Source organism: Arvicanthis niloticus, chromosome 6, assembly GCF_011762505.2.
Source record: "Arvicanthis niloticus isolate mArvNil1 chromosome 6, mArvNil1.pat.X, whole genome shotgun sequence".
NCBI classification, from domain to species: Eukaryota; Metazoa; Chordata; class Mammalia; order Rodentia; family Muridae; genus Arvicanthis; species Arvicanthis niloticus.
The window spans coordinates 36,676,773-36,689,229 of NC_047663.1; the positions used below are offsets into that span (position 1 = coordinate 36,676,773).

General features: G+C 39.6%; 1 protein-coding gene across 13 annotated transcripts in view; it reads right to left on the reverse strand.

Moving 5' to 3' along the window:
* The window catches only part of Bcas3 (BCAS3 microtubule associated cell migration factor), a 460,608-nt gene that overhangs the window by 414,176 nt on the left and 33,975 nt on the right, over positions 1-12,457 (reverse strand). For all 13 annotated transcript variants that reach the window (XM_034505325.2, XM_034505328.2, XM_076936103.1 and 10 more), the window contains one exon: positions 45-126. In XM_034505325.2, the coding sequence (XP_034361216.1) occupies positions 45-126 (82 nt within the window). The remainder of the gene's footprint in view (positions 1-44; positions 127-12,457) is intronic.

Here is a 12,457-nt window from a genome sequence, read left to right on the forward strand (position 1 = left end):
AAGAGAAACCGAGTGATTTGCTTTTTCTTAAGGGCTACACTCACCCAACTGTGGAGCAGGCAGAATCCTAGCTGCTCGGACTGGGCCATGTCTGACAGAGAAGAGCTCTTGGGCTTCCCCGCTGATCTGTGTAAGGGAAAGCAAAAAACATCTCAGTATATTAAACTGTGGGTCACAACACTTTTAAGCAAAAACAACATCCAAATTTTGTTGTGATTAGCCAGAAACACACACACACACACACATACACACACACTACTTTAGAATTATAGGCTGGTCATGCACATCAAATACATCACTATCTTAAATTATCTTAAGCATTTTCAGGAAAACATTAGAATTCATTCTTGGTATGAACTTGAAAAAAGATCTGTTCTGTAAGTCTATAATTTCATGGAAGTTTGTGCAGTTCCTGTGCTCACTCTCCATGTTAGGGACAGGGAGCTAGGAGCCTGTTCTGTTCAAGTTTGGTCATTAAAGGCAATTATCTTTCCAGAACTGTTACTCTAGAGAAAATGATTAAAATCTATCAGCTACATTCTTTTGCAATTATAAAACAAGGCTACCAAACAACAACAACAACAAAACAAACAAACAAAAAAACAGAACCTCCCTGACTACAATATTCTGTGAATAAGAGACTAATAAAGTTGTAAGCAACTTTGGAAGCCATCTCTTTTAATATAAACAAAGATTTTAATATAAACTGAAGCATTGTTTATCATTCCCTTGGTAAGGTCAGACTCAATGCTTAGACATAAAGATAACAGTATTCTGTTTCTTCAAATGGCAAAGGGGGTATGTTAGTGTGCATCAAGTTTTTTTTTTTTTTTTTTTTAAAAATGCCTTTCAACTGCTAGTTGATCTGACGAGCAGATTAAAATAGAATTAACAAATAACAACTTTTTACACTGACTGTGAGAGGTGTTATTAATATGATCTCCAGCACACTGCAGTAACTACCCAACTCTGATGGGAAAATATACAGTATCATAAAAAAAAACTGTACACATTATAAAACTGGTCCTAAAAACTCAAGAAATCTAATAGACATAAGAAGTATCTCATAGAAGATACATACTGTTGATGTTTTAATAGGCTTTCTTCAACAAGTGGCTTAGACTTCCAAGAATGTATCCATTATAAAAGGCTGGCCAACCTCCCATCACATCTTCTGCCTCACTCCTACGTACCCTTTAGAGCTATGAGCTGCAGGGTCTTCCTTCCCTGTAAATACTTCCATGAGGAGACCCAGCACGGAGGGTGCTACAACAGCACCACCTACCCAAAGGCTCTAGGAAGTCAGCAGAGCAGGCCTGGGTTCCTGAGCTCCACAAGCCTTCATGGCTTTCACTTCAATAACAAAACCCATGAGCAAAACACACTGGCTCTCTCAAGTCTCCATTTTATAATAACAAATAAGAAGTAAATTGTTTAACAAAAAAACTGGAAGAAATCATTTTGTGAAATTTTCCATGAAATACAGCAATCATACATTTTTCTGAAATCTAAAATGTACCACGTCTTTGGTTTCTTGACACACATATGTGAATAGACTAAGAAATGATATTGTCTACTTCTATTAAAGATGTGTTGTTAAGTTCTGAGTCCCCACCTCTTGAAAATAAACAAAACAGGGCAAAGCAGAGAATGTTGAGCAAGCAATTACATTTTGAAAATACAGTATCCACTCTATAAAAACTACAGTATCTACTCTATAAAAAATAATTAAGTCTACTTTCATATAATTAAAAAAATTAATTAAAAAGTAAGGTAAAACTTAAAGTTGTATAAATCTCACTTGTGAAATTTACACACATAACAAATTACAATGTGAACACAAAATCTCCTGTTCTGTACTATTATTTCCATGTGCCCGAACTGACATTTAGTTTCTGGCTCTAACAAAATTCTAATGTTAGAAATATATAATCTTATTTCCCCGAGCCTCTATACTTCAATATACTAGTGTTTTAAAATCTCTCTTGACATAATGACAATATAAGTTTGTCCTCACTGAATTTAATACACTAAAGCAGAAAACACAGAAAAAAATCCAAACACATGAACAACTTTCAAAATGAAGCAAACTTCTTATTCTAACCTGAACACATCTTTAAATGTACACCAGCAGGTGAGAACAAAAACCAGGAGGAAAAACTGAAAATGCACCACCACATTTACTATCCGAGCCCGCGCACTGAGTTAGGGAGCTAGAATCCTTAGGTGTAGCATAGGAAGGGGACCAGAGGGGCCACTGTGTCAAATACAGAGAACAGGGAATATCCTAGACACCTTATTCTATTCTGCTGAAATCAGAAGCGTAATTCTAACTGAGGAATGTAAGTCACAAGTATCAGCCTCCCAGGAGAGAACCCTACACAAGAACAATACTGAGAGAGAGAAGACAGCACTGCTCAGCATCCACACAGCCTTCACATCAGAAAGCACACAGACAGACAGGGATGGGTCCCAGCTGCTTCTAATACTTTCATCCAGCATGTTCATGGGTAACTTTGCTTTCAAATAAATATCAAAACAATGTTAACTCAGTCAAAATTACTTTTGGGTTTCCCAGAAAAAAAAAAAAAAAAAGCTTGGAAAATGGCAAAGAATCTCAATGACGAGGACATTGCAGCCTGAAAGTGAGCTGCAAGCTCAATGAACTAAACTAGCAGCAAGGGCAAGACGGAGAGAGAATGGACCCAGAACTCTAGGCTAGAGAGGAGGGCACAGAGGAGACTGTTCCAGGAGCTCCTCCTGGACTCAGCCTTTGTTCCTGCTGGCATTTTAATTTCTGATGACAGACTTTTGTTGTTTAGGGCATAAACCGGACGTACCAGTTTGAAGGCACAATAAGGAGAACAAAGAATGATTTGTTCACACTGTAGGAAAAAAAAATCTTTTCCAACCATAGAAAATAGCTTTCGCATGGTGAAAATATGCAAATTACATACCAAACTGGAAGGGGGTAGCATACAAGCATACAAGCTTAGAATCTCACAACTCAATTGAAGGAAAGGAAATTACAGTTGGAAAGACAGCAATCCACATACAGAATGGTCTGGGAGACCTTGGAGAAAGCTTTCAGAGGATTCTAAAATCAAATGAAGGTCACCCAGCCAGAAGCCAGCCTGCTCTCAAATCCTGGTGTGCAACTGACAACAGAGTGGCTCACCAGGTGAGCAAGGTTGCAGGACACAATTCCCTGCCCTGCAGAGACAGAGAACTACAGATTCCAAAAGACCTTTTTTGGCAAACTTTACTGGCAGCTTTCTATTTAAAATGTACATGTCATTAGTTACACATGTACAGGTTAATAAATGTTCCATAAAGCATCTATGCTACTGACATACACTCTAGAAAATTAGAGTTAGGCTGGTAGCAAATGCTACCAAAGGCAGAGGCAGGAGGATCTTCACAACTTGGAGGCCAAGCTTGCCTACACAAGAAATTCCACACCAGCCAGGGCTGAAAAGTGACACTCTATCTCCACAAAAAATTAATAAATGAACAACAAAGAGTTATGAGGCTTCAGAAGGCTAGCCACATTCCTCCTCGGCCATAACCACAATCTAAGACGAGGCACACGCTGGGCACAGTCTACCTGGGGACTATACGCCTATGGAACCTCTTCCACATTGCTACAGTTATAGATTAATAGATTAATTCATGTCAATGCATGGGGTCATAAGCTTTTCTTTCTCTGGTGCTATAAGACTACCATTGGATGAAAACACTATGATTCTGCATATCCCACACTGACAGGCCTCTAATACATTTCTAGTTTGGACCCAGTAGAATTCCAGCTTCCTGGCCACTGCAGTAGCACCAGAGAAAGCTGGGCATAATGGTACACACATATAACCCAGTACTTCAAATGCTCAAACCTTTGAAATTACAATGTCAAGACCAGCCTGGGCTGTGGAGCAAAATCTTGCCAAAAAAAAAAAAGAAAGAAAGAAAGGCAAACAACAAACAAACGCTGCCGAACTCCTAAGCATTACTGCAATCTTACTCAGAAGACTAAGGCCCCAGTCTTACATTTCTTGGTCACAGGTTCAAGCTCTGCCTGCTGGACTATACAGAGTGATGTCAAAAATCAGCAAAGATGACTTAGTGAGAAACAAAATTTTTAAAGAATAAACAGTGCAAGAACATAGCTCAGTGTGGGAATGCTTATGTAACATGAGGCCCTAGGATCAATATCTAATCCCACCAAACAATCTTACAAGTCAAAAAAAAAAAAAAAAAAAAAAAACTATATAAGAATTCACTAATTCTTCCAATGGACTACCTACCATCCACCATGTGGTCATCTAATTCACAGCAATCTATATGATTTTATGTGGGCTATTTTTACAATATTAAACTGACAGTAATGATTATTTTTGAGTTTTCAGAAATTGAATCCAGGATCTTGTACACACCAGGAAGGACTCTACCATGAGCCACATCTCTTTGTCCTGCAACTCCTTGCTAAACAGACAAGCAAAAAACTTTGGTAAAAAGACAACTGAACCTGTTCTGTAGAAAGTGATTCTAAGCCAGACACAGGCCCACACCTGTAGTCCCAACAACTGAAAGGCTGAAGCAGGAGAATCTCTTACATATAAGCTAAAAACCCTCCTTGGCAACACAGGATGACCCAAGTACACAAAGCAAACTGCCATTAGTAAATTTTAGCATGCTTTTAACCTTCAAAGGGGAAGGGAGGACACTGGAGACTGATCCCAGATAGGAAAGCAAGTCCCCTACCCCTGCCCAGCAGTCACTGGACAGACAGCAAAGGTACTTTCCAGCCCAAACACATGTTATTTCAAAGAGGATATTAATAAGATTTGCATTTATTAGAGTATATGCCTGCATCCCTAACTGCCTCCAGATCTTCTTCACACTGTCCTCTGAACTACTTATAACAAGTTCTCAATTTGTTCCTTAATTAAAGTTAAGTAAGATCTAGTTATCTGTACTATTTTACAGTTGCGTCTAGACACAGATTACACAACTATGACTATTACTACAGAGTGCTTCAGTGAATTGTGTATGTAGGCCTTTGCAGAGACCTATTAATATAGTTGCTTCAATGTTCAAGATAATCAAAGAGGCTGGAGAGACTGCTCAGGTATTAAGACCACTCGTTGCTCCTGCAGAAGACTACAGTTCCATTCCCAGGACTCATACATAGCTCTTGTAATAGAGTTATCTGATGCCTTTTTCTGGCTTTTGTGAACATCAGCATGTACATATAAATACAGAGATACTTAAATAGAAATTTAAAATGTGCTGGGCATGGTAAAGCATGCTGTTAATCTCAGCACTCAGGCAGAGGCAGGAGGACCACTGAGTTCCAGGCCAGCCTGGGCTATATAATGAGGACCCGTCTCAATATAAAACAAACAAAAAATAAAAGAGCAGGAGACAAGGCTCCAGTTAAAATCACTGACTGTTCCCACAGAGGACCCAGGTTTGATTTCCAACACCAATACGATTTCTCACAACTGTCTGTCTCACAACTGTCTGTATCACAACTGTCTGTGACCTCAATCCCAGGGGATCTAATGCCCTCAATAAGCAAAAGTTTGTACAAGTGGTGCACAGACATACAAGCAGGCAGGACACAAACACAAATCAACAGTGCTTTTAAAACATAATTAGAGGTAGGCATAGATGCAGCTTTCATAGATTAACAAGATTGTTTCCCAATGTCCTCCATCAATTCACACTTCCACTAGCAAAGTATGAGGGTTCTTTCTACGTCGCACTCTAGTCAGTCATTGATGTAAGCCAATCTAATAGAGTGCTAAAAGGAGAGATTTATGTAGCTCATGAAGGAAAAGCGTGAAGTCAACCTGTGGGTATGCCAGTCAGCCCCCAAACCAAATACATAAGCTAAGAGCAGTTACTACAATGAGTTTCTGTGATGCCAGATGATTCTCAAGTGTGACACTGTGTGTGTCACATCTGCAGATTTGACAGCGCAGAACATGAATGAGATGCAGCGACTCATCTCAGCATCTCTGAAGTAGACAAATCCTTAACTCAATTCTGAATACAGTAAGAACCAATCTCCTGCCACCCTGACATAGGGGGATTGGTTTAGTGACACTGTGCTTGATGAAGAAACTGTAAAACTTGAGGTATTCACCTTGTAGATGATAAATACACCTAAACAAACTTAAAGGGACAGAAACCGCAGACTACCCTCTCACCACAATGGAACTACATAAGAAATTAGTAACAGCAGGACATCTGGAAAATAACAAAACACTAGTGAGATTAAGCAACCAAATTATAAACATCACAAAGTTCAAAGAAGAAAGTCTCAAATTTTTTAAAAAATATTTTGTTTATGGTTTATTTTCTCTGTTTTTATTTGAGCCAGGGTCTAATGTAACCCACACTGTCCTCAAACTCCTGACCCTTGCAAGTGCTGGGATTATAAGCATGTATCACCACACTGAGCTATAAAACATTTTTAACTAAATGAAAATAAAAATCCAATTGAAGCTAGTGGTATGCAGTCACAGAGTGAAATTCATACCACTAAAGGCACTGAGTTGAAAAAAGAGGACCCAACTATGAAACTTAAAACTACCTATGAAATGAAGAAAGAACCAAATCAAAGCAAGTAGGCACAAGTAAACATCAATTAGAAATAAAATCAATAAAACTGAAAAAAGAAAATCAATGGGGGGGGGGGGGGAATCAATGAAACCAAAAGCTGGTCCTGAGAAAAGATCAATAAAATCCTAAAGACTGTAGCCAGTCTAAGAAACAGCAAGCTTGTCACGCTACTAAAACCCTAGCACTTGAAAGGCAGATGGAAGACGCAGAGCTCAGGCCCTCCAGGAATACAGAATGGATTCTGTATGGCGACATATCATTATAACCCCAACACTCAGAGGCTGAGGCTGGAGGACTGACACAGTGTTAAAACCAGATTGAGATACACAGGATTCAAGGTAAACTGGACAAGGGTTTAAATAAATCCTAAACTGAGCTAGCTCCCAGGCCCCGCCCTCTGACAGGTCTGGGTTGAGGGAGTGGGTGGCTAGGCTGGCCTCTGAGCCTAAGCCCGGGATCTGCCTTCTCTGCTCCCCAGCACAGGAACTGCAAGTATACAGGGTGCCTGAGATTTAACTCAGGGCTTCCTGCTTGCATGGAAAATACTAAGCTATTTCCCCAGCATCTAAAATCTGAATTTTTATGTGAGCCATGAGACTTGGAACACAGAAAGAACTTCTCAGGTTATCTCAAGCACATTTTGCCTTTAAATCAAAATCTCTGTCTCAGAGTGGTCTAGTGAAGTGAACAGCTCTAACCCCACCTGGGGAAGTCTTGGACAACAAAATAGCTAACATCTGTGTTCCTTAAAGTTGTATTCTTACTGCCCAAACCACACCCCGTGTCAACTAAGAGTGCAGAGCATCTACAACACACAGTAAGGTCAGCACAACTGGACTATGTCTATTAGATATATAAATTTGCTACATCAGAATAGCCTTGAAATATGCAATATGACTATTATAAGGTTATGTGTTGAAAGCATATCATACATAATTAATACTAAATGATTGTTAAACCAAGGATCTGATTTTTTTGTGCGAATAAATGACAAATAACTGCACTTATATAGTGTTTAGCAGGTTGTTGCTTTAAGTCAGTGTTCTTAGATCCTGTTGTGAATATCTATAGATGTGTCCAAATATATAAAAGAACACATTATTAAGACCAACCTAATTCATGGACCTATAGGAATGTTATCACCTAAGCTTTAAAGCCCTGGTTTTAAAAAGATCAATATTCGGTCAGGTGTGGTGGTACATGCCTCTAATCTCAAAGGAAACAAAGACAGGAAGATCTGTCAGTTCCAGGTCACCTAAGTCTACATAGCGAGTTCCAACCAATCCTGCCTCAAAGAACAAGAAAAGACCACTGCCAGAGAGTTTACTCAGCGTTTAAAAGCATCGGCTGTTCTTCCAGAAGCCTGGGTTGAAATCCCATCACCTACATGGTGACTCACTGCATTTTGTTAACATCAGTCCAAGGGGACCCAAAACTCTTTTCTGGACTCTAAAGAAACCAAGCACTCAGTAGTGCACAGACATTCAGGCAAAACAGCCACACAAAATGAAAATATAAAAATTCTTTTCTTAAACGAAGTGAACATTGGCTCATCTACCTGAACAGGCACAGCACAGTCACTGGAGATGTTACTAACAGAAAGATGGAGTGAGGTTAGTACAGAAACTCTGCTTTCAGCTTAATTCCCATGTAAACCTAAAACTACTTGAAAATTATAACTTAAATGTATATAGAATAGATGGAAAATCATTATAAACCCAAAATTAATATTTCCCTAATAGCAAAGGGGGGAAGGAGATGAAAAGCAAAAACTAGAGATGAAAGAAAAGAGTACAAAGAAAATTTTATATTTCAGAACTTCAATTTTGGGGCTGCAGAGATTAAGACCACTGGCTCTACCAGAAGGCACAGGTTCAGTTCCCCACAGCCACATGGTGACTCAACTCTGGTTCCAAAGGACTGGATACCCTATTCTCAACTCTATAGGCTCACTAGGCATTCAAACGGTGCACATACAAATATGTAGTCAAAACATCCATAAACATAAAAATTTAAAAACCTAAAAATGTTTTAATTAAATTTATAAAGCAACAAAAAGTCTCATACAATCCACATAAATAGAAAACTGTGTTATTATCAATTTGTAAACTGGTAACAATAAGACATTGAACTGAATACAATAATTGAACTGAATAAAACTGCTGAAAAGGAAAACTATAATGTTATGGTTTACCTTGAAAGGTAACAACAAAAATCTTTTGCATTAAGGAGAAATGGATATATATCACTATGGGGTAAGGCAATGGTGGGCATCATCATCAGTAAAGAAGCCAAAATGGCAGGCATGAGCTGGCACATACCTATAATGCCAGCTTTAGGGAGTCTGAGGCAGACTGACCAGGTATTCAGTGTGACAGACTCAAGAGATTTTAATTAGCTATTAAGTAGCCAGAGCAATCACAAAGCAAATAATAGCAGCTCACAGACTCTACTTGGAAAACCCTGTGTCACCTTGTTGCTCTACAGTCAGTCCTGTGTGCCCACAGCATCATCTGCATTCCAACATCATCTCAAAGCAGGTGTGCGTACATCTGTACTAACCACAAATAACTTCTTTGTTATTACTGTTAACATTACACCTAACAACTAGCAATATAGGCTTGACATTGTACTAGGTATTAGAACATAAAAGTGACCTAAAGAACTAAGGGTAATGTGGCTGGGTTATATGCATATAGCACAGTTTGCCAGACAGGAGTGTTATATGCCATTAATCCCAGCACTGGAGAGCAGATGCAAATGAATTTCTAAATTCAAGGCCAGCCTGGTCTACAGAATAAATTCCAGGACAATCAATGCTGCACAGAGAAACCCTGTCTCAAAACAACAACAACAAAAATTGCACAGAGGTACTGCACAGGAGACAGAGGTATCTACAAATTCTACATGTATTGGAAGGGGTGTGGTATCTTGCAACCGATCCTTCCATGGACCATGGGATTATACTTACACTATAAAAATTAAGAGGAAAAAGGAAAAAGACTGCCCAAAACTTTTAACCTCAAAAGACACTGGCATCTCCTATAGTTCTCAGTCAGGCAGATCCACATAAGTGTAATACCCAGCTAGGGAGGCTGAGGCAAGAGGATCACCACAGCTGGAGAATTTACCATGTCTTGGCATCACAGTGAGAAGCCATCTTGAAAGTCAACCTAATAGCTTTTATTTGGGAGGCTTTCTGCTTTAACCAGGTGTGACCAGCGTTACATATGGTACAGCTCTGCCTTGAGGATTTCGAACCTTAGATAGCATGGTTGAAGAATAATACATCCCTACAGGTCAGGGGCAGTCCTGCAAGCGCCTATGACTGGGGCAAGAGGAGAATGTGTTTTCTATTTTATTTTAGCTGCCCAACTACAAATGATTCAGCTGATGCCAGAGTGTCAGTGTCTGCACAGCAGACGCTGTGTGCCAGCAAGGAAGAAAACACAAACCACAAAAACCACCTAAGATGTGTATTTGTGAGAACTTACAACTTAAAGAAGAGATACTTGCTGACCACATGAAGGAGACAGCAAGCCAGTCTGTATTTTGGTCTTGACACTCACTACAAAACACAAAACTTGAAGCAAGAAGGAAGTGAGTCTCGGGAACAGAATGAAAACCACAGAACATAAATAATGAATGGAACTGTTACTTGTATTTTCATACTTCCAAATTTTCACACACACTGAAAAAGCACTGAGGCAGCTCTGACCTTTTCCCTCCAGCCTGCTTCTCCAGAGAATGAAAGGAGAGCAGCATGTGGCCCTTGGCTGATCCAGACCTCACAGCCCCAGCCATGACTTCAGAACACACCAATCTAAGGATCAGGCCTTTGAAGCTGCTCTAATGGTATCTTCCACTGACAACTAACACTTCTGTAGTCAAAAGATCTTCCTTGGGGTAGATGTTAATGCAAAACCACTCAGACAGCCTGACCCATGCACCAGGAGGCAGACTGGAAGGTGCTCAGAAGTCAATGCAACACCATTACAGAGGGTGTTGGCCTAAGCAGCTGTCATAAACACATCACAGTCACTCAGGCACACAAACTTGATTGCCTCTAATTCCCGCTTTTCACTACAGCTTGAAAGGGGTGAATCTAAAATATACACTGAGCAGAAGACGACAGACAAGAGGTTCCGTACTGCAGAAATTTAAGTTGTGTTTTAAAACTGCAAAGCTAATCTGTGGTCAGGACAGTGATTGTCTTACCTGTGGAAAAGGGAACTACGTGAGAAAGAAAAGGATCCTTAAAATTTCATCCAGGGCGTTCGTTCCACTTACTTGTCTGTGTGCCTACATGCACAATCACACATACACAGGAAAAAGTTAAACTATAAACATGAGGTTTATATAGCTTGTGGTATTACAAACTATATTTACAATGGTACATGACATCTATAAACTATCAATCCAAGAAAGAAGACACAGAGGAAACTTGCATGCATATGCAATATAACATAAACCAATCTGAAACGGGCACTCCAAGTATGGCAAATGACATTTGCCAAATACAATATCAAGTAAGGAGAAGACTGATGGCTTTTATTCAAGGTGTGAGAACATGAGTGAACAATGCTCAGTGACACATGTCACTGCACATTCATCAAAGCCCCACGTACAGCACTGAAATGAACCCTGGCTGTGGGTGGCAATAACATGTAAACTTGGGTTCAGAGACTCTAACTGCATCACTCTGCTGTAGACTGTTGGTAAAAAGGAGTCATGTGTATGCACGGGACATACAGCAACTCCGTCCTTCTCCTCCATTCCACTTTTTCAAGACGTATTTACTCATGCATGCCAATTACTCCCAACATTAACAGGCAGAAACAGGCAGATGTGGAGACCTCCTGGCCAGACAGTAGAGCTTAAACAGCAGCTTCTGGTTCAAAAAGACCCTGTCTCAAGGCAATAAGACAGAGAAACAACTGAGAAAAAGAGCCCATACGTCTTAACTCCTCGGGTCTCTACACGCACTCCCAGGGAAACACACACTCATGCACATTCAACAACATGCACCACACATCCACATACAAATAATCAAAAACCAATTACATATACATATCCTTAGAAAGTCAAAGAAGGGGAGCACTCATTCAAAAAAAGATCCCAACTTAGGATAAATTTCAGTTATGAAGTATCAGCCAGCCTACATCAAATTAGCAAAATTTGCATAATGCTATTAGAACACACAGGCGAGCTTGTCTAAAAGACTGCTTTTTTTTTTTCTTTTTTTTTTTTTTTTTTTTTGGTTTTTCAAGACAGGGTTTCTCTGTGTAGCCCTGGCTGTCCTGGAACTCACTCTGTAGACCAGGCTGGCCTTCAACTCAGAAATTTGCCTGCCTCTGCCTACCAAGTGCTGGGATTAAAGGCATGCACCACCACTGCCTGGCCTAAAGGACTGCCTTAAGAATCATACTACAGGGGAAGGAAGAAATGAGAACAAAGACATATGTCTGTAGATGCCAGAAATGACATTCATTACTTTGTATGCTTATCAATAAAATAAACTAATAAAATTTTAAGAATATATTATAGAGCCAGGCACAGTGACACAAGCCTATAACCCCAGCTCTTGGGAGGTTACACAGGATGACTGCCTAAAGTTTGAGACCAGTATGGATTACAGGGAAAGTCTGGCTAAAAAAAATAAATAAATAAAAGAAAGAAAGAAAGAAAGAAAGAAAGAAAGAAAGAAAGAAAGAAAGAAAGAAAAACATAGGAAAACTATTTCAGTTCAATAATCTGGGCAGATTCAACATGATCCTTCATCTATGCTTTTATTTTACCTGACACCCAATGCAGACCTGCCCATCACTTC